This window comes from Bombus vosnesenskii, unplaced genomic scaffold (genome assembly GCF_011952255.1).
Source record: "Bombus vosnesenskii isolate JDL3184/JDL3185 unplaced genomic scaffold, Bvos_JDL3184-5_v1.1 scf7180000013579, whole genome shotgun sequence".
Classification (NCBI taxonomy): Eukaryota; Metazoa; Arthropoda; class Insecta; order Hymenoptera; family Apidae; genus Bombus; species Bombus vosnesenskii.
In genome coordinates this window covers 107,779-131,241 of record NW_022883131.1, presented here as the reverse complement: position 1 = coordinate 131,241, position 23,463 = coordinate 107,779, and the positions used below count along the sequence as shown (strand labels likewise).

The window sequence follows — 23,463 nt, the reverse complement described above, 5'->3', positions numbered from 1 at the left end:
TCTAATGCGCATGCTTATTGTTTTGAATGCGCATCTCCGAATGAAATTTTAAATTGCTTATTTATTTGTGCATAATTATCTATGAAAACTTCACGAAATTTATATTAACATAAATAAATAAAAGAAAAATATACTAAAATGAATTTTCTTATCTTTCGATAATACATAAGTCCTCATATTTCGTATTTTAAATTTACAATTTTGCATAATTTCTATATATCCAGACATTTTTTTATACACCCGATAAAAATTGCTTTTTCCCCTTTATTCAAATTTTTACACATACTTTGATGTTCACTTTATACCAAATGTAATGAGACTTTTTGTCATGTGTTAAGATAATGGCACACATAACTGCATATTTTGCAGCTCGAGATTATACAAAACCTGCGATTGATCGTCGCATTGCTGAATTATTAAAAAGAAGAGTCGGTTTAGAAGAATTACCTACTGAAAGTTTAAAAGAACGACTTGTATGTAAAGCATACAAACTACTACAAATTGTCAATTTTACTAGAAAATATAAATATTGTTTAGTAGACTATTTCATTTAAATTTTATTATTTTATTGTATAAATAGGCCAAATTTAAGGAGAATCGAAATGCTAGACAAGCATTGCTTAAAGCAACCCATAGACAGGTCTTGGAAGTTGCTGCTTTTATTTTAAATGTAGATCCAGATACTTTAGAAGAAGGAATCATTGATAAAGACGAATATATCAATGTTCTTGATAGTTTCTTTCTTAAAGATGGAAAGCGTGCAATTCTTATACACTATCAACCAATGGAACCACCTCCATTTGGTATCATAAATTATTCTTTTATTATACATATTTTTCTAAATTTTAATCTGAATATATAATCAATATATATATATATAATATATATATATTATATATTATATATTATATATTATATATTATATATTATATATTATATATTATATATATTATATATATTATATATATTATATATATATATATAAATATATGTATATACATATATAAAAAAAAATAGAATCAGGAAGATGGAATCCACAATATGAGCGTGAAACTGAAGTAATACGTTGTTGTGTTACTGATGGTTCTACAGAACAACTTTCTGGCAAATGTGTTATAGTTTATAGATTGAAATCAGACATTGATTTTGAAACAAAGCATCTTCATGAAGTAGGTTTTCAGTATGGTTGTGCAAAACTATTTCTGTACATTATAATGTATTCTCAATCTGAATTCTTGAACAGGAAGCATATTATGCATATGCAGAAGTTGACCCAGTATCTCGAAGTGCACTTGCAGCCATATCAGATTTAATTTTAAGGCTAAATTTACCAGCAATAATTGCTAATAAAGTATGGGGTGAATTGTCAAAATGTGAAACTGGTGACAAAGTTGTGAACAATTTTATTTGTGATTTTAGAGACTTTTGTGAATTTCTAAGCAGTAAGAGAGTACAACTCATAATCATTTAAAGTCATATCTATATCTATACAATGAAACTACTATTTCTATATTTTGTTTAGTGACTAAAATAGATTTAGAAAATACAATAAAATTTTACACCGATTGGGAGGCCTATCATAAGTATATAGAATTGCCAGAAAATAATAAACAAAGTCTTACTAACCCAGAAGCTATAGAAGCTATAGAAAATAATCTTAAATTATGGATGAAAAGTATGGAACGGGTAAAGTTTATGAGTGTAGCATTTTATTTTAATCCACTAAAAAATTATATGTATTTGGATATATAGGCCATTGTTCAGAGTCAACAATTACGTAGAGAAACAGAAACAATGGGTCCAAATGCAGAACTCAGTTACTGGAGAAGATTGTTAGCTCGTTTTTCATCAATTATTGAACACATTAAATCTCCATTTACCCAAAAATATATAGATTTTTTAAAAAAAATAAGATCGAAACATATAAAAGTATGTTTAATTACAAGATATCCCTTTTTATTTAAAGCTTAGAAATTAATTCAGATTTGATACACAGAAATGGAAATTGTTGGAAAAACACGTTCAAATGATCCAAATTCTCGCACAAGATAATGTAAAATATTTGTATGCACTAGAAAAATTTACTCAACCTTTGTACAGGCTTGATCCAACAAAAATGGGAGAATATTTACCCCCTCTCATGTATGTTATACGAATGATATACGCTACTTCTCGATTCTTTAATAGCAGCCGAATGATCACAGCAGTTTTTGTAAAAGTACCATCGTAGAAACATAATAAAAATGAAAATGTGTATCTCCATATATTCTATAAAATTCCAACGATTTGATTATCAATCTTCCAGATGACGAATCAAATGATTTTAGCGTGCAAAGCATACTTAACAGAGGATGGCAAAATAAATGTTTGGAACGATGCTAAATCAGTCATGATATCCAAGATAAAGGCAAATATTAATTTAAAAAATTCTAAGTAAATCGATTTACTACAAAATCTTTTTATTATAGGATTGCATTAAACTGTGTGAAAAATACTATGAATATTACAATGAAATGTGCAAAGAGGTGAGAGAATCTGCCGATGAAAAACCTTTCGAAGTATCTGAAATGTATGTTTTCGGAAAATTTAATACTTTCAAAGCGAGAATAATAAAAGTCAGTGATAAAATATTTAAATCCTACTATATATTATATTAAAATCCTATAATATAATCCTATCATTTTGAGCAAAATCATAAAAAGTAAATTAAATATATTTCAGATCATGGATGTTTTGCAAACAACTTTAACGTATCTAATTCTTTATAATTCTGCAATAGAGGGAATAGACGTATTCGCAAACAAATTCTCGAGTTTCTTTCAGGAAATTTCGTCTAAAGATTATGATCCATTAAATCATAGAAAACCATATTTTGATTCTGATTACGATAACTACAAGAAAAACGTGGCAGAGACAGAGATAGAATTAAGGAACTTCTTCTATAAAAGCGTGTCGGAAACGCCAAACATAACGGAAGCTTTGAGAGTAGTGGCAAGGTATCATTTTATATAACATAGCGTATCAAAATTGAAAATTTTTGGTTGATCTTATCATTATGGGACAAATGGTATATCCATGTCAATAGTGCTGGCAATATCTTTAATTTGATTTATGCTAATTATTAAGACAATAAAGTATGGCAAAAAATTTACAATTTTTAATAAAAATACGAAGAAAAATTTCACATATTGCATTATAATCTAAGTTAGTGTTAATCGTTATTACATCACAAATATACGATTTGTATAGATTCCAAAAATTGAAGTTTAAGCATCTGAGAATCGACAGAAAGTATTTAGAACTTACAGGGTTGTTTCAAAAAGAAATCGAGGATGTACGAGATAGATACAACGAAGACAGATCGGATCCTCCGATACCACGAAACGTTCCACCTATTGCTGGTCGTATTTTATGGATTCGACAGCTTTTCAGACGTATCGAAAGCCCGATGGAAATATATAAAGAATGTAGAAGAGTAATTAGCCACGATCACATGCAGAGATGCATTAAAATTTACAATGCCTTGATCAGTGTCTTTATACACTATGAAATGATATATCACAAATCATGGTATGATTCTTCGGAAATTGTAAGTATAATCGTCGAATATGATAAGATGAATAAAATTATGATTAAATTACTAAATGTTTCAATCGATAGGTTCGATTGGCATTGGCTTCGCCCTTGATAATAAGACATCCAGATACGAATAAGTATCATTTGAATTTCGATTCGTACATCATAGAGGTGATACGCGAATCAGAACACATGGCTAGGTTTGATTTGGAAGTGCCAGATTTTATACAGATAATAACATTTTGTAAAGATAAAATCTCCTCGTCGTATGAAACTGTGAAACAGTTGGTTGATGAAAATAATACATTAAGGTACACTGCCTCGAATGAGAGGTACTCTGCTGACTATTAGGTCATCATCTAATCGTTATATTTCCATTATAAATTTTTAATGAAGCTTTAAATGGCTTGATTTTATATAACATTTTCTCTTTGATTATACCGATAAAATATACTCTGTATAATAAATAGAAAATAAAAAGCAGTGAAAAACATTTAATCTGTACTAGATATAAGAATATTTATATATATAATAGGAAACGATCTTACATCCCAGATTTTTCTCCTACGTTTCAGACGAACAATACCAATATTGTTTTTGACTTTGATAAAAATCGTTCTCGTTAATCTCGAGATTGCCTTTCAACCTTGTCTATCGGTAATTACATGGACGTCCTTAAACATTGGCGAAGTATGTGACGAAATAAGGCACTCGCTTACATCGGTGCAGATTTTTGTTAAAGAGATAAAAGACATGAAAGAAGCAAGGGTTGACGAAGTTTTCGAATCCATATCAGAAGCTGTTTTACTACAACTCGATGACCATGCAAAGACTCCTACACAATTATTAGACGATAATATCGCCTATGGGCTTACAGTAGCGGCTGATTTGGAAATTAAATCATCAGCAGCAGAGAAAGCTGTTACGGCTATTATTAACAAGTTTATGGATTTTATAATCGACGAGACTGTTCAGGATGTTAAATATAATTGGATGGATCCGGATAAAATACAAAGGCATATCTCACAAACGAAATTGACAAAGGGAAAATATGAGCCAGGTGTCCATTTTTGATTAATTTTAATTACCTTATTACATAATTAATCCTTTAATACTTCTGTTGTATTCCGCTGCACATGTTGCAACAATTTGCAAATTTTAATTATTGTGTTTTTATTTGCGCATTTCGTCTAAAAGATTTAAGAAGAAGAACAGGATAGCGAACATTGTGTTAAAATAAATATTAATTTAAGACGGAAAGTTTTCTGATAAAAAGATCTCATCTCATAAGAGATTAAATACAATCTACATAATGTTACAGTAAAATTTTAGTACTACAGGCATGTAATCTGTGTAGAACGTAAAAAACGTCATATTAAGGGGTTAAACATCTTGTATGATTCGCAAATATAATGATCCATATCTATCAACTAATCGTAGGTTTTGCCCCTATCGAGAGAACACGTAAAGTCCATATAAACAAGGTGCACAATGATTGCATGGAATTATTTGCTTATTTCCATAATAAGCTCGTAGAAGCCTTAGTAAAATGCACCAAGAACTCCCTCGAATTATTAAAGAGAAAAGTCACTAATATAAGGTTCATTCGATTGCATCTATAATTTGCTGATGAGATAACGTTACTAAAAAATGACCTGTGTTCTGTTTTTTATACCTACAGCCATTTGATGGAAGATAACGAATCGAATCAGAAATCACCGATACTTTTAACAACATTTGTCTTGCAAATACCAAACATCGTGATAGTACCCCCAATAGAAGAGTTGCAGTATTATTTTGGAAAATTAGTAATTAGTTTATTGGAGAATCACAAACGAATTACAGCATGGGGACAGCGTTATGCTACTAGTCTAAAGTCTGGAAGTATCGTAACAAATTTCCAAGGTTTGTTTTTCGCGGAAGAAACGAAAATAGCGAATTGAAAACATCATTAACGATGATCGTGATAGTATCATCATTTAACAAAGCTGCATATTTGCTGTTACTTTCTTTTTTTAATTTAATACTTCTTTATTGTAACAGACTCTTCGATGTTTATAACCGTATATACATTAATGACTTATTCATATAGGAGACATTGTAGATTCTGGGAAGAATTATTATCAGATCATATCAGATCATAAAGAGATAGTTCGTAGCGTAATGAGCCTGCAAGGTGCAATTTTCGCCATGAAGCAAGACGTCGATGAAATTGCCAATGTACTACTATTTTTCTTTTCATCCAATTTTAAATATACAAGCAAATCTCGGATAACATCTGAGCTACATCGATATTAAATAACATGTTAAAAGTTCGAGAAAACTCTCGGAAATTTCTGTATACGTGAAATTTGCACGTATCCTGAGTCTCGAATAACACATTTTAATATCGTGAAAGCGATTGATCAAGTTATTCGAAAGATGTCTGTATGTGTATACATACAGCTGCAAAGGATGACACATGTGACTCAATTTGAGTTATTTAAATCATTTTTCGAGTAGATCTACTTGCAGTATTCGTACATATGGTCCGAAAACAGGGACAATATCGTTCAAAATTTCGTCGATTCCGAGCCCATCACTCAAGTGATCAAAGAAAAGTTCGTGGAGTATGACAATTTAGTCGCTGAAATTCAAAATCTGCCAAAGAAACACGTAGTTGGGCCTATAGAAATTAGCATGGGTAATAATCTAATATATTTTTCGTCATTTTTCTTGTTTGGCGACGAATAGATAGCGGATCTTTATGTATTTATGGGAAATTTGAATTTTTAGACAAACTGAAATTAGCATTTTTAGTGGAAGCACGCGCATGGAAGACGTCATTGGGACAGAAGTTATCTGCGACTTATAAAGAGAAATTAAAAAGGATCACCGAATATATAAATGAAAAGAATAAGGTACTGGTCAGAGAAATAAAGGACCTGGAAGACGTGAGGATTGCAATGAAATGCTTGAGTGAGATACGAGACGATTTCATATCGTTGGATATAGAATTGATCTTGATCGAGGAAACGTATACGTTAATGGGGAGGTTCAACATCTCTATTTCGAAGGAGGAACAGGATATTGTGGACAGTTTACGGTACAATTTTACAAACATGTTGAACACGGTAATAATTTATGAAAAATTATCATTCATCGCATATCGTTCATGTTATTACGCGATAATATTTTGAATAATGAATTGTTCGATATTATAAGGCGAAACAGGTACAAACAAAGATATGCGAAATGCAAGAACCATTGAAAAAGGAACTGACGGATGGTGTTGCGATATTTAAGCAACAAGTAATTCATTTTGATCTCGATTTTGAACTGAATGGTCCTATGGTTGAGGGAATACCGGCTAAAGAAGCTAGTGATCGGTATTATTTATGAATAATAGATTATTGTAATTAGAATATAATTATATCAAAGATCGGTAGTTCTAGCGCTAAATAAATAGAAACGTAAATATCATTCCCGGTTCATAACTGCTTTATTATTCTTATTTGATTTTTCTAGGCTCATATTCTTTCAAGCTCTTCTCGAAGAGTTATGGGAGAAGTACGAAACTTACAGTAGCGGGGAAAGTTTATTCGGCATTGAAATAACAGACTACCCTGCTCTTCATCAAAGGAAGAGGGAAATTAATTTACTGCAGAAGTTATACTCCTTGTATTTGCAAGTGATACGAACGATCGACGGTTACTACGAGATACCTTGGTCAGACATCGATATCGAATCTATAATGACTGAATTAGCCGATTTTCAGAACAGGTCGCTACAAGTTCTACTATTTCTTGATATTTTGTTCATTGTTATGTAAGCACAGCACGTAACTTGACTTTACAATTTTATGTTAGATGTCGGCGATTACCAAAGGCTATGAGAGACTGGCCAGCTTATATCGAGCTGAAGAAGAAGATCGATGACTTCAACGAGACTTGCCCATTGTTAGAGATGATGGCTAATAAAGCGATGCAAGAAAGACACTGGGAAAGAATGTCGAAGTTGTGCAAATACCACTTTGACGTCGAGTCGGAGACTTTTACTTTGGCTAGCGTGATGCAGGCACCTTTGTTGAAGTACAAAGATGAAGTTGAGGTATGATTTCAATCGAAACACGTAATATCTATCTCTCCTAATTAATTACTATTTATTATGTAGAACATGTATATTACAGAATTATTTACGTAATTAGGTCATTTCATAAATAGAAGATTTCTGAGAGCTATGTTTAAAGCAATACAATTTTTTATGATGAGAATTCTATTATATTATATGAAATATTTAATAGAAAGATGATAGAATGATTTAATAAGACGATGGTAATAATCATAACGATAATTAATAGAATTTTTAATTTTTCGTAGGATATATGCATAAGTGCGGTGAAGGAGCAAGATATAGAGAGTAAACTGAATCAAATTATAGCAGAATGGGCTACCGTAGATTTACAGTTCTCCACGTTTAAGCAAAGAGGAGAATTACTTTTAAAAGGCACAGAAACGATCGAGATAATATCTCAACTGGAAGACAGTTTAATGATCATCAGTTCACTCCTGGCAAATCGGTATTTAATCGATTGTTTAAATTAGACGAAAAAATATTTAATCTCGAGTCAATAATATTACTACAATCTATATGATATAATTTAGATATAATGCGTATTTCAAAAAGGACATACAATTGTGGCAAAATAAGCTCAGCAACACCTCCGAAATTTTAGCAAAATGGTTGACTGTACAGAATTTATGGGCTTATTTAGAAGCGGTGTTCATTGGCGGTGATATATCGAAACAACTCCCAGCAGAGGCGAAACGTTTCAATGTAAGTAATCAATTCATCTTTAAAAGCTATTATCGAAGAAAATCACGTCCATGCTATTATGTTTGAAATTTCACTCTAATACATTTTAGACATCGATCCTCTCTATTTTAGACATCAATAAAGTCAAGTCTGGACGATGGTATTAAAACAAAATTCACATTGGTTGATACTTCCTAAGGGTTAAATTCCAAAAATCAGAAAATCGTAAATTACATTTTAAATATTCTAGAATATCGATAAAGCTTGGGTGAAGATAATGTATCGAGCACGTGAAAACGTGAACGCAGTGGAAACATGCACAGGAGACGAAACAATGGGACAATTCTTGCCACATTTATTGGAACAGCTGGAATCGTGTCAGAAGTCTCTCAGCGGGTAACAAATCTGATTCGGACACCTCTATTATTAACCCAGCTTCGTTTCTAAAATCTTTTATCTTTCAATTACCATTCTCAGTTTCGATTGAAAAATCGATCTTTCCCGCATAATCTTTTTAGCATAAAATTCAGACGCCTGCACATTTTTCCCAAATTCAAGAAATTTTCTAACAATATAACAATACGATCTGGTTAAACATGGTCTAAAGAATGCAGCAGGGTTAACATGACTTAAATTAATTAAAATAAAATAATATATGATACTTATACAGATACTTGGAAACAAAACGAAGCGTATTTCCAAGATTTTGCTTCATATCAGATCCCACCTTGTTGGAAATACTTGGTCAAGCAGCAGATTGCCATACCATACAGAAATATCTCGATGGTTTCTTCGACAACACAGCAAGAGTAACGAAACTGTCAGACTATTTTCTCTTCTTCCTACAATTAGATTCATAGATACAATTTAGATTTCCACAATTACAGTTAGAGTTTCACGAAAAAGAGTATGAGAGGATTGTAGCTATGTATTCGCGCGAAGGCGAGAAGGTACTAATGGAGAAGGATGTTATATGTTCAGGGGGTGTAGAGAACTGGTTGAACACTTTGTTAGCGGTTCATCAATTCTCAGTTGGCAGTGTAATCTCCCAAGGGCTGCAAGCTCTCACCTACGAAGAGTTTGACGTTATACAATTGATAGACAATTCGATTTTACAAGTAAAATTTCGATTATTTGGATAATTTTCCTGTTTTTCTCGATTGTAAATTATACTACATCTTAACAGGTAGGCCTATTAGTCTTGCAAGTTTTATGGACTCGCAACTCTGAAATAGCTCTCAATACAGTAAGACGAGACAGAACCATAATGAAGCGAACGAATCAATGGTTCCTCGAATTATTAAACAGTCTCATTGAAGTGACTGTTAAGGATTTGTCGAAATACGCGAGAGCAAAATACGAGGCCTTGATTACTATTCATGTGCATCAGAGGTGTGTCTATCGTCGTGTCCCATATTACGAGAAAATTAAAACTGATTGGAATTTTCGAAGAAAATTAAGAATTTATTTTATAGTATTTTACGCCTTGTTTTTCTTTTCTATTATATTCTTTTGTATCGAAAATATTGAACATTAAAATATCATGAATAATATAACCCACTATTCGTGTACTGGAGAAATGAGCCGATAAATATCTTCACGAATTTTCCAGAGACATATTCGACGAAATGTGTCAGATGAGAGTTCGCAATGTGCACGACTTCGAGTGGTTGAAGCAGTGTAGATATTATTACGATACCGAAACAGAAGATGTTCCTATAAAAATCACAGACATAGATTTTGTTTATCAGAATGAGTTTCTAGGTTGCACTGATCGACTCGCCATTACGCCTCTTACCGACAGATGCTACATAACGTTAGCTCAAGCTGTAGGTAAGACTATCGTTAAAGTGCGGGTGAAGCAAGTCTCTTTAATTAATAACTATTTTCCTTTGTCGCAATTATACAAATATGAGTTTTTAATAAGGGATATCGTCATTCTTAAATTATAGAAGAATACTTCTTCTCTAAGTATGTCAAGCCTGTTCTAATTTTCAATTATTATCAATCATTTTTTAAACTTGGTACTCCAGGTATGAATTTTGGAGGTGCACCAGCGGGACCAGCTGGGACTGGCAAAACAGAAACCACAAAGGATATGGGGAAAGCCCTTGGAAAGTACGTGGTGGTATTTAATTGCTCGGACCAAATGGATTTCCGCGGTTTGGGCAGAATATTTAAAGGATTAGCCATGGCCGGAGCGTGGGGCTGCTTCGACGAGTTTAATCGCATCGATTTGCCGGTTCTATCCGTCGCTGCTCAGCAAATAGCGATCGTACTCACAACAAGAAGGGAAAGAAAAACAAGTTTCCTTTTTAGGTATTCTGTAATATCAATCAGATTATAGAGTTTCAAGTACAGTTTCTGTTTTAAGTAATTTTATAATTTAAATTACTAAGGAAATATATGTATCATACAGTGACGGTGAAGTATACAAATTAAACTACGAGTTTGGGATCTTCATTACTATGAATCCTGGCTACGCTGGTCGCCAAGAGTTGCCAGAAAATTTAAAGATACAATTTAGAAGCGTTGCTATGATGGTTCCCGATAGACAAGTATTATCACGTAAAAATGATACAGCTATAATATAAATGTTCGATATAAATTATTGCATTGATGATTATTCGTTCGTTTAGATTATTATGCGTGTAAAATTGGCAGCCTGTGGCTTTAAGGAGAACCTTTTACTAGCACGAAAATTTTTTACTTTGTACAAACTATGCGAAGAACAATTAAGCAAACAAGTGCATTATGATTTCGGTCTGAGAAACATTTTATCCTGTTTGCGAACTCTTGGTGCGCAGAAACGAGCGAATCCCACCGATTCTGAAGAGACTACCTTAATGAGAGTTTTAAGGTAAAACAAATCCATCAGTTGCTGATACTGGAAAATGTTCCAATGGAAATCAAACCTCTGGCCTTTATCATACAATAACAAAGTTCTATCTTCACTGTGATATTGCAGAGACATGAATCTATCAAAGTTGGTAGACGAAGACGAACCCTTGTTTATGTCTCTCATCGAAGATATGTTCCCAGGAATCAAACTCAGAGTTCAAACATACAAGGACCTGCAGAAAGCAATTGCAAATGCAACTGCCGCTCTTGGCATAATGAATCATGCAGAGTGGAATTTGAAAACAATTCAAGTAAACTTCGCAATTGAACATCGAGCTATTCGAGATAATAATACTCCTTATATCTCTAGTTATACGAAACGTCTTTGGTTCGTCATGGTTTGATGGTGCTCGGGCCAACAGGATCCGGGAAAACCATGTGCATGTGGGCTCTTATGAAAGCTTTAACAGAAATGGGCATGCCCCATAAAGAAGTCAGAATGAATCCCAAAGTTAGCGTCTTCCTTTACACCGACCTTTAATTACTAATTGATCAATCAATTTTTTCGTTAATGTCTAAATAAGATTCTGAATAAGCTACTCGTGCAACAGCGGATTATCATTGCACGTATTTTTGATAAATTCTACCACTATTCTAATCGGTGAATTACATAATATACATAATATATTAAGAAGTTGAAAAAAATCTTATAAAATAAAATAGTCGAGAATATTCTATGAACAATGCATTGGTGTGTTTAGTAAGTAATTTGCAGCAAGTGAACTAAATTTGGTAACGAAACAATTTCCTTAGGCCATAACCGCGTCTCAGATGTTTGGTAGACTGGATGTAGCGACAAATGATTGGACAGATGGAATTTTCTCTACTATATGGAGAAGATCGACACAGACGAAGAAAACAGAAAATTTATGGATGGTCTTGGATGGCCCTGTGGATGCTGTATGGATTGAGAACTTAAATTCGGTGCTGGATGATAATAAGACATTGACTTTAGCGAATGGCGATCGTATAATTATGGCGTCAAACACTAAATTGGTCTTTGAGCCAGATAATGTCGATAATGCATCGCCAGCCACGATATCCCGCATGGGAATGGTGTTCATAAGCGCTTCTGTTCTAAAATGGACCCCCATTCTACAAGTAATTTCAAAACTACATATTTCTTACTATTTCTTGTATCTAAGCTTTCAACAGCTTTGTTGTTGATACATACTTTCGGCTGCGTTTTAAGATGTAACAGTATTCAATATCTTTTTGTTAATACTCAGGGGTGGTTCAAGACACAACCGCCTGCACAAGTAGAAGTGTTGAATAATTTCTTTAATAAAATTTACAACGATGCTCATACCTTCGTTCAAACGAAGCTTCCGACAACAATGCATCTCCTGGAAGCTCTTTATATAAGGCAATGTATCGATCTATTGGATGGTTTGCTTGGTACAAATAAAGATACGGCTAGTACGTATTTTTTATCTATATACTATTATATTGCTCATATCAGAGTAAGAACAATATTTGAATTTAATCGAAAGTTAAAAAGTAATAACCAATTAATAATTAAAACTGACACTTTTTTATGGGGTCGGTAGGTTATAAATTCAAATTAAATATCTATTAAAAACATAGCAATAATATATTTAACTATTTACTATGTATGTATTATGTATATTACTATCTTTATTTTTTTTAATTTTATTGCTTGCATTACATCGAATCTTTTTCTATCAGAACCATCTTCGACTAATTTGTAATTCATAAATTAAGAAATTTGAAGATAAAGTTAATAAGATAGGTTTGTCAACTAACAAACTGGTTTTGTAAAATTCGACAATTACATGTAATTGAAAAATCTATCGGACTGAAAACTTTTACACACCTTTGCAAGTGTAGTTTGTTACGTGAAGGGATTTAATTGAAATGTACGTGATTCAGGAACACTACCAGAGTATCACATCGAAAAGATATTCCTATTCTCGCTAATGTGGAGTCTGGGAGCGGTATTGGAATTAGACGAACGTAACGCATTGCAGGAGTTCCTACTTAATCATCAATCGAAATGTAATTGGCCAAAATGCAAGGTAGTACTATGCACATGGGATTAATTGATATGGAAACAAGCATAATTATACCGTGAAATAATGGTTATCGTAGGAAGATGAAACTATCTTTGAATATCTGGTGTCAGACGATGGCCAGTGGATTCATTGGTCCGAAAAGGTCCCAGAATTTATCTATCCTTCGGACGAAGTTTTAAAATATTACACTATTTTAGTCCCTAACATAGATAATGCAAGGACCTTATTTTTGATCGATATCATTGCAAAACAAGGAAAAGCAGTGCTGCTAATAGGTATCAATCACATCACTGTCGCAAGCTTGCTTTTTAAGAGATTAGTAATTTATTAATCATTAACTATTAAACGACTCTACTAATCATAGGAGAGCAAGGAACGGCGAAAACAGTCATGATCAAAAGCTTCATGTCCCATTACGATCCAGAAGAACACCTATTCAAATCTTTTAGTTTTTCTTCTGCATCAACCCCTAATATGGTTCAGGTAATTAACTCGAAATTCGGAAAATTAGTATAGACGATAAGTTACGAAGTAACGGAATACGATTCGTAGCGAGTGTTTGAGAGCTACGTCGAGAAAAGGGTGGGTACCACTTACGGACCGCCAGGTGGTCGGAAAATGACCATTTTCATCGACGATATAAATATGCCTGAGATAAATGAATGGGGTGATCAAATTACAAACGAGATAGTTCGTCAACTGATGGAGTATAAAGGATTTTATTCCCTGGATAAGCCAGGCGATTTCTGCATTATACAGGATATTCAGTTGTTAGCAGCTATGATCCATCCTGGCGGCGGTAGAAACGATATTCCACCACGGCTCAAGAGACAATTCAATATTTTTAACTGTACATTACCATCCAACAAATCTATGGACACGATTTTCAGTAAGAGCATATAATTAGCGAAATAATATATAAACAGATGTTCTAATTAAGCATTAAAACAGCTATTAATGAATTTCTACGTTCCATGTAAATCGTTATTTTCTTTTCTTGTAATAACTCGGTAATATTTAATTATAATATGCAATATAAATGTAATAACGATAATGGCAAGGTTACATTGCGTAGATTACATCGACAAATTTAAATTACAAGACAGTTTATTTTTGATGGAAATGATACGACGCATACAAAGACAAGAGATTTATAAATAATTTCTTTATTTGTAATTTTTGTTTCAGTGCATCGTATCATTCCTATCAAAAATAAACGATACCACGTTTATAATTTACAAATACGTAGATTTACTAAACTGGGATTAATTAATTTCTCTTTATTAATTATTGATTCTGTAATTATCGAAGCTTTGGTTAGGAAATTACCAGGTTAATAAATGTTTTGAAAAAATGTTTAGGAAGTATTGGACAAGGATATTTCTGTAGTACTAGATTCGACGAGAATATTGTAAGCTTTCTGCCAAAATTAATACCTTTGACGAGAGTTCTATGGCAGCAGACTAAAAGTAAAATGTTACCAACGCCAGCGAAGTTCCACTATATTTTTAATTTAAGAGACTTGTCACGAATATGGGAAGGCATTCTCAGAATAGAAAGAGCTGAATGTGATTCTAGAAGCAGACTATTAAAGCTTTGGGAACACGAATGTACTCGAGTGATTGCAGATCGGTTGGTTATCATACGAGTAAACCGAAAAGTTTTTTCAATAAACTACAGACATAATTATATTCTTTATTGCTATTAGATTTACGAATAACGAGGACACCCAGTGGTTCAAAAGTACATTAAGAAAAACTGCGGAGAAAATGTTGGGTTCTGATTTTAATTTCTATATACCAGTTGAAACATATTTCGTGAACTTTCTACGCGAACCGCCGGAACCTACTGGAGATGAACCGGAAGACTTCGTCTTCGAGGCGCCAAAGATTTACGAAGAGATTCCAAGGTTCAATTTTACTTCAAAAACTTAATTCACCAGTTCAGCTTACTCCAATGACACTAATCAAGGATTCGAATGTTAACAAAATGAAAACCTCTTTATAGTTATGAGGATGTGATTGCGAAAGTTCGACAAAACATGGATCAATTCAACGAATACATTCGGGGGATGCACCTGGATCTAGTATTCTTTCACGATGCTTTGGTGCATCTGATTCGAATATCGAGAATCCTAGGTGTTCCTCGAAGTAACGCGATGCTAGTAGGTGTTGGAGGATCAGGCAAACAGAGTCTGACTCGGCTGGCCTCTTTTATTGCTGGTTTTAGTTTCTATCAAATTACGTTAACCAGGTATGTAATCGCAGCAAAAGAATTTCTAAATGATTTTCAGACTAGGGTCCTCTTGTACAACTGAATTAATCAAACAAATTTACAGTCTATAAGTATAAGTATAATTTACAGACTACTAATTTAATTGCTAATCTTATTAATTGGTAAATTATTGTACGAGAGAAATCAGATATTCTGATACACCAGCAAGTATGTTCATACTGCTCATGACTACACCATGATGAATCGTGGTATTTTTACTATCTTATCCTTGTCTATTATTGTTTCTGTCTAGGAGTTATAGTGTTACAAGCTTATTGGAGGATTTACGAAAAGTGTATAGTGCAGCTGGTGTAGGAAGCAAAGGACAAACGTTCATATTTACGGATAATGACATAAAGGAGGAAGCTTTTCTGGAATATATTAATAATATCTTGAGCGTTGGTGAAGTTGCAAATCTATTTCCAGCAGATGAACTTGATGAGATTTTGACGACGGTGACGCCTATGATGAAGAAGGATGATCCAAGGCGTCCACCCACTCCGGATAATCTTTACGATTATTTCCTGTCACGTGCGAGAGATCAGTTACATGTGATCTTGTGTTTTTCACCAGTGAGTGATTTAATCTATAAATTCATGTAAAATATAATGAAACCGTAAAACTTATTAACATTCTAACAATATAACAAAATAACAAAGAATTCAGAATGAACGAGTTAAAAGATAATTGTTTCGTTACTGTCAGGATTTCCTGTCTTTTCTGGTATGAGATACAAAGCTTTCAACTTCTTAGAAGAAATAGATATTAATAATTGTATTAGGTACGATGACGATTAAAATGTGAAATTTATTTTACTATTTTTGGACTATACTATTAAAGGGTTAATTAAAGAAAGAATACCATTTGTGTGTTTGATAAAAAGTGTATTCGTATTTGAATTGCAGGTTGGTGAGAAGTTCAGATCGCGAGCACTGAAATTCCCTGGTCTTATATCCGGTTGCACCATGAACTGGTTCTGGAGATGGCCAAAAGATGCTTTGTACGAAGTCAGTGATCATTTCTTAAAAAAATATAAAGTAATGTGTAGTGCAGAGATAAAACAACAGTTGATGGAAGTTATGGGAGATATACATCATGATGTGAATGACGTTTGCACACAATATTTCGATAGGTAATGTTATGTAAATTAATCTTAATTCATTTTCATATAGATATACATAATCCTTTTTCTGAATAGATTCCGAAGAGAAGTATACGTAACACCAAAATCATTTTTAACATTCCTAAGCGGATATAAAGTACTTTACAAACAACGTTTGGATAATATTAATATCCTCTCGTATCGTATGAGCAGTGGTTTAAGTAAGTTAATCGATGCTGCAGGCCAAGTCGATGAATTGCGTAAAGTTTTGGAACAAAATCAACAAGAAATCGCTGAGAAGAATGTGCAAGTCGAAGCTGTTCGTATATTTTTATATTAATTATAAAACTTTAATAAAATTTAATAATAAAATTATTATTTTGTAGATTTTAGTTACTGTGAATGAAAAGAAGAGCGAAGCGGAAGCGGTGAAAGCACAAGTGCAGGTTTCTAAGGACGAAGCAGAAACTATCTTGAAAGTGATCGCGAAAGAAAAAGCGGCAGCAGAACAGAAATTGAAAGCTGCGGAGCCTGCTTTATTGGAAGCAGAGGCTGCCTTGCAAGTTGGTTCCTTTTATATAAATTTAAATTAATTAGATACTTTAGGTTTTAAATGACAATTTTGTGATATATTTCAGACTATAAAAGCTGCTGACATTGCCACAGTAAGAAAACTAGGAAAACCACCATATTTAATTACTCTTATTATGGATTGCGTGTTAATACTGTTTGGAAGAAGATTGGAACCAGTTAAACCTGATTACGAACGACAATTTTTAACTCCTTCGTGGTCTGAAGCTTTAAAAGTATTTCCATCGTTATTCCATTATTTCATTATTTAATACATATAAATTCTTTATTACTTTACGTATTACAGGTGATGGCTGATACTAGATTTTTATACAATTTGCAAAATTTCCCAAAGGATAATATCAACGCCGAAACCGTCGACTTAATGCGACCATACTTAAATTATCATTTGTATACTTATGAAGCTGCGAAGCAAGCTTGCGGAAACGTTGCTGGTCTCATTCAGTGGACCATCTCAATGGTTACATTCTACGGAATAAATAAAGATGTTCTTCCACTAAAAGTACTTACTTCTTACTCACTTTTAATTCAAATCATTAAGACGAAAGAAACAAAATCTCTATAAAGAATTTTTAATTCACAGGCGAATTTGGCTGTGCAAGAAAGTAAATACGAGAAAGCGAATCGAAACTTAATGGAAGCTGAAAGTGTCTTGAGAGAGAAAGACGAAGATTTGAAAGTGGTACAACAAGAGTTCGATGCTGTGATGGAAGAACGTCAAGTAATTTATATTTAAAATATATATACTCCAAGAACTTTTATGATTTATCTTTCCTTTTGATCTTCCCTTTTAGCACGTATATTTTTTCTATTTTTCCCCCTCTTTTCTGTTTTTTCTTTCCTTTCTCGTAATTTGTGTGTTTCTTAAATAAAATTTATCTCTTCAGAAAATAGTCGATTTAGCAGAAATATGTCAAGCGAAGACAGACACAGCCACAGCAATGATCGAGGGACTTTCTGGCGAAAGAATAAGATGGACAGAGCAAATTGCTATCTTTAAATCGGAAATAGATCGTCTAGTCGGCGATGTATTGATTCTAATAGGTTTCTTATCATATTGCGGGCCCTTCAATCAAGAATTCAGGACTCTATTGCAGAGACAATGGTTTGATTTTATCCAAGCCCGAAAGATTCCGATTTCCCTCGTAATAAATATTACGGCTACTTTGACTGATACTGCTACTGTAAGTGAAAAATTAACTTAACATGTGTTAATTATAGAATGTCGTTAGAGTATGGCATCGATATTTTAAAGATTGGAGAGTGGAGTTTGCAAGGTCTTCCAACGGACGATTTGTCCATTCAGAATGGAATTATAGTAACGCAAGCAACCAGATATCCCCTCTTAATCGATCCTCAGCTACAAGGTAAAGCATGGATCATGAAGAAAGAAGAAGAATTTCAATTGCAGGTGAAACTTTCTTTTTCTATGTTAACCCTTTCACATTTGATTAATTAATTATTAGATTGTTCGAAAAATTCAATTTCGATGAACGTATGTATTTGATTTCGCTAAAATTCATCCTAATTTGTGTGTTTCAAAAAATGTTTCTATTATCAGTAACTGATAAAGTGAATTTTTTTTTCTAAAATACATGAATATCCTAATCTTGAAATGATTTGTATAATTTACTTACTGTAGAATGTTAACACATTTTGATGTTTGATTTTAGGCAACGTTACTCACACATAAATATTTTAGAAATTATTTGGAAGATTGTGTTTCTCTGGGTCGTCCATTGTTAATCGTCGACGTAGGAGAAGAATTGGATCCTGTTTTGGACAATTTGCTGGAAAAGAACTTTATAAAAATAGGAACTTCTTTGAAGGTAAAGCACTTGCATTCAAATTGTTTTAGAAATGGTTTGGACATAAATATATATCGATAATTTTTATAGGTAAAGTTAGGCGATAAAGAAGTGGATATTCATAAGGATTTTAGACTTTATATTACTACGAAGTTACCCAATCCATCGTATACGCCAGAAATATTTGCACGTACTGCTATAATCGATTTTACTGTCACTATAAAGGGTAATTTTCAAATATAAATAATTAGATATAATGTAATATAATGTACATATATTTACCAATTTTCTAAATAAATTTGCATATAAATTCGCAGGATTGGAAGATCAGTTATTAGGAAGAGTAATCCTAACAGAGAGAAAGGAACTTGAAAACGAAAAAACACAGTTGATAGCAAATGTAACTGCGAATAATAGAAAGATCAAAGAATTAGAAGCTAATCTTCTACAAAAATTGACGACCGTAGAAGTATGTATCTTATTTTACTTTACTTGTAAATGTTAATAAGTGTATCATATTTTGTTCGTCTTCAGGGACCTTTGATAGAAGACGTAGAACTAATGTCTGTACTAAATATCACGAAACAAACAGCTGCCGAGATAAACGAGCAGTTAAGCATCGCAAAGGATACAGAATTAAGAATCGATTTAGCTCGAGAAGAATTTCGACCAGTAGCAACACGTGGCAGTGTTTTGTACTTTTTAATTTGCGATATGTCTTTGGTTAATTGCATGTATCAAACGTCGCTCGTTCAATTCTTAGAACGTTTCGACCTTTCTATGGAAAGGTATACGTATATAGTATAATTTAATTTAATTTAAAAAAAATATATATTTTTTCAAATATACTTTAATTTGTGAGGAATTATTAAAGTTGAATACAAAATTATTCGATCGATTTAGATCTGAGAAGAGTCCAGTTAATCAACGTAGAATCAATTTCATTATTGAATACCTCACATATGAAATCTTCAAGTACAAAGCAAGAGGTCTTTACGAAATTCATAAATACATGTTCATCTTATTGATGACGTTAAAGATTGATTTACAACGTGATGTTATTTCTCACGATGAGTTCCAGTATTTTATCAAAGGTGGTGCAGCCTTGGACTTAAACACTGTTGCACCAAAACCTTGCAAATGGATTACAGATGTTACCTGGTTAAATTTGATTGCACTTTCTGCCTTAAGACAATTTCAATACATTCCTTCTCAAGTACCAGCTTCTGAAAAGGTTTGGAAGCAATGGTTTGATAAACCTACTCCGGAGGAAGAAGTGATACCTGATGGTTATAACAGTTTAGATACTTTTCGACGTTTATTGTTAATTAGGTTGTCCTAATGACCATTCAATTTAGTTTCATGTATACAGATTAAAAAGTATCGTACGTAATGTATTTAATAAATTTTTAGGGCATGGTGTATTGATAGAACACTATCACAATCAAGAAAATACATATCAACTTCATTAGGAGAAAGATATGCAGAGCCTGTAATTACTCTTTTGGATGTAATGCACAGTGAATCAAGACCAAATACTCCCATGATTTGCTTCTTGAGTATGGGTTCTGATCCTACACCCAGTATAGAACACCTTGCTAAAAAATTGGAGATTATGTGTAAAAGTATCTCAATGGGACAAGGACAAGAAGTTCATGCAAGAAAATTGATTCAAAGTGCAAGCACTGAAGTTAGTTTTTATGAAAAATTTAAGAGAGATTAAGTGAAAATACAGGTATTAATGTGTGATGCATTAATATAGTAATTTATAGGGTTACTGGGCATTGTGTCAAAATTGTCACTTAGGTTTGGACTATATGCAAGAATTAGTTAACTTCATTTTGGAAATGGAGGAACCACATCCAAATTTTCGTATATGGATTACTACAGAACCACACAAGGACTTTCCAATATCTCTTTTGCAAATGTCCATAAAATACACTTATGAGCCTCCACAAGGTAAAGGAAGAATAATTCTCTAATTTCTTGTTTCTACATTTTCCTTCATCCTTCATGTTAGGTGTGAGAGCAGGTTTGCTTGCCACATATAGTGGAATGAGTCAAGAAATGTTAGATCAATGTGATGCTCCACAATATATACCAATTATATACACAGTATCGTTTTTACATACTATTGTGCAAGAGAGAAGAAAATTTGGACCTCTTGGTTGGAACATACCATATGAATTTAATCTATCAGATTGGCTGGCATCCTGCATGTTCATTAACAATCATTTGAGTGATTTTGATGTAAAACAAGGAATAAGTTGGCACACGATAAGGTAATACAAGAGAAAAATTTCTTTTAAAAATAATTTTAAATGAAAAAACAATTTTAGATACATGATAGGAGAGGTGCAGTATGGAGGTCGTGTTACGGATGATTATGACAAAAGGTTGTTGAACACATTTGCAAAATTATGGTTTTTAGATGCAATTTTTTCAGAGGACTTTGTATTCTACAAAGGATACCCTGTTTTAGTTTACAAACAAGTTACAGACTACCTGAAAGTAATTGATGAAATGAGTTCCATAGATCCACCACAAGTTTATGGTCTGCATCTTAATGCAAACATTACGTAAGAACATTTTCTCACAATATTCCTGCTGTAACTGTATTGAAAGGAATTTATGAGAAATTTATAATGCTGCAGATATCAAGGCAATACTACACAAGCTGTTTTAGATACTATAATATCTGTACAACCAAAGGAAGCAGGTGTAGGTGGTGGTGAATCTAGGGAAGTAATTGTATCTAGACAAGCAAAGGAAATGTTAAAGAAATTGCCACCAAGTTATGATCCATTTGAAGTAAAACAGAGGTATACCTCAATAATATTTCTAAATGATTGTTTCCATCAACTAATTCAGAGATATTACTTTATAGATTGCGAATATTGGGTGCCACTGCACCAATGACTATTTTTCTGAAACAAGAAATTGATAGAATACAAGTAGTTATTACATTAGTGGACGTTATTTTAAAAGATCTTTTACTTGCTATAGAAGGTGTTATTATAATGAGCGAGGTAATTTTTTTTATTAATTCCACACTAAACATTATAAATTCATCTCATGCAAATAATGTTTAGGAATTGAGAGATGCTCTTGATAATATATATGATGCTAGAGTACCAAAAGCATGGAAAGCAAAATCATGGGAATCTACCTCTCTTGGTTTTTGGTATACTGAACTACTGGACAGAAATAAACAGTTTTCTACTTGGTTGCACACTGACAGACCTGCCAAATTCTGGATGACTGGATTTTTCAATCCTCAAGGTACATAATAATTTACAAATGAAATTTAATTGCAAATAATTAAACTTTAATTACATAGGATTTCTAACTGCAATGAGGCAAGAAGTAACAAGAGCTCACAAAGGATGGGCATTGGATAATGTAACTTTACATAATGAAGTTTTACGGTATACAGCAGAAGAAATTAAAGTTGCACCTCAAGTATGTTAATCATCTTGTGAAATCATATATACATTAATGAATAACAACTGTTTTATGTACTAGGAGGGAGTTTATATATATGGACTATTTCTTGAAGGGGCTGGTTGGGATAGAAGGAATAATAGACTGTGTGAATCAGCAAATAAAGTTCTATATGTATTAATGCCTGTCATTCACATCTTTGCTTTATATAATATTCCTGATAAAGATCCAAAATTATATCAGGTAGATATATTTGTACTAAAACCTTTAAACTTATTAATTATCTTTTAATATTCACAGTGTCCAGTGTATAAAAAACCACAAAGAACCTACGTGCTATTGGTTACACCACTTTGGTTGCAAACAAGCAGACCACCAGAATTCTGGATCTTGCGCGGGGTAGCTCTATTATGTGATATAAAATAAAAGTATTTGTATCTCTTTTCTTAAATTAACATGCTTCAAGAGAATATATAATATGATGCAAATGATTCTATGAGATTTATGTGATATTTGTTATTAGACAATACTTCTTATAATTATTTGATTTTAAAAACTACCAGAAACTATAAATAAGGAATCTGATGGGAAAATATAAATTCTATATACATTTCAGACTAATTTCAGATTTTAGCAGTACAATCATGATAGTTGTGTCTCATTACAGTGGAAATAAAATTTCAAAATGTTTTATATAACCCATACAGTACATACATAAAAATTTTCTACAGTAAATGCACAAATATTTTGTTAAGCTATTGTAGGTATGATTAATACTTACCTTTTACATTTGATCGAAGTCGTCTCATAATTATCATTGTTAAAAGAATTACCGCTGGGAATTTATCCATGTCGAGTCTTGAAAACTCGTGGTGGCACCTCGTGTTCTAAATTTTCTGAAACGTGCGCGAGCGCGCGCGTAAATTGTGGATTTTCA

General features: G+C 32.7%; 1 protein-coding gene and 1 long non-coding RNA gene across 2 annotated transcripts; one reads left to right on the top strand and one right to left on the bottom strand.

Annotated features, from left to right (window-relative positions):
* The first annotated feature begins 224 nt into the window (after positions 1 to 224).
* LOC117238645 (dynein heavy chain 8, axonemal) lies at positions 225 to 23,106 on the top strand. Its single transcript, XM_033503725.1, has 65 exons — positions 225 to 473; positions 581 to 803; positions 1,018 to 1,169; positions 1,244 to 1,442; positions 1,523 to 1,686; positions 1,753 to 1,929; positions 1,997 to 2,218; positions 2,306 to 2,407; positions 2,469 to 2,615; positions 2,722 to 2,996; positions 3,250 to 3,434; positions 4,235 to 4,636; positions 5,017 to 5,176; positions 5,258 to 5,481; positions 5,681 to 5,796; positions 6,079 to 6,259; positions 6,352 to 6,689; positions 6,781 to 6,944; positions 7,084 to 7,338; positions 7,425 to 7,665; positions 7,935 to 8,134; positions 8,220 to 8,391; positions 8,621 to 8,766; positions 9,041 to 9,179; positions 9,258 to 9,488; positions 9,557 to 9,762; positions 9,983 to 10,203; positions 10,404 to 10,689; positions 10,790 to 10,928; positions 11,010 to 11,230; positions 11,339 to 11,522; positions 11,582 to 11,722; positions 12,025 to 12,372; positions 12,501 to 12,690; positions 13,165 to 13,310; positions 13,384 to 13,582; positions 13,672 to 13,790; positions 13,860 to 14,196; positions 14,669 to 14,939; positions 15,016 to 15,216; positions 15,315 to 15,560; positions 15,835 to 16,153; positions 16,487 to 16,713; positions 16,780 to 17,002; positions 17,070 to 17,246; positions 17,322 to 17,489; positions 17,561 to 17,776; positions 17,858 to 17,995; positions 18,162 to 18,458; positions 18,530 to 18,685; positions 18,948 to 19,103; positions 19,173 to 19,308; positions 19,400 to 19,551; positions 19,617 to 19,870; positions 19,986 to 20,414; positions 20,496 to 20,772; positions 20,855 to 21,041; positions 21,103 to 21,364; positions 21,422 to 21,661; positions 21,737 to 21,904; positions 21,970 to 22,111; positions 22,175 to 22,364; positions 22,423 to 22,544; positions 22,608 to 22,769; positions 22,827 to 23,106. The coding sequence occupies exons 1-65, from the start codon at positions 342 to 344 to the stop codon at positions 22,950 to 22,952; spliced, it is 13,326 nt and encodes a 4,441-aa protein (XP_033359616.1). The 5' UTR covers positions 225 to 341; the 3' UTR covers positions 22,953 to 23,106.
* On the bottom strand, positions 20,473 to 23,457 carry LOC117238646. Its single transcript, XR_004494238.1, has 3 exons — positions 23,308 to 23,457; positions 21,911 to 22,009; positions 20,473 to 20,680 (listed from the first exon to the last, which is right to left on the bottom strand). It is a non-coding gene; the product is annotated as an uncharacterized LOC117238646 (long non-coding RNA).
* Positions 23,458 to 23,463: the final 6 nt, after the last annotated feature.

Bases quoted from the DNA above. Each gene is read 5' to 3' on its own strand.
- LOC117238645 (XM_033503725.1), top strand. From the start codon at position 342: ATGGCACACATAACTGCATATTTTGCAGCTCGAGATTATACAAAACCT. The intron at 14,940-15,015 runs GTTGGTTATCAT...TATTGCTATTAG, and splicing joins ACTCGAGTGATTGCAGATCG to ATTTACGAATAACGAGGACA. The intron at 17,490-17,560 runs GTATTTCCATCG...TACGTATTACAG, and splicing joins CGTGGTCTGAAGCTTTAAAA to GTGATGGCTGATACTAGATT.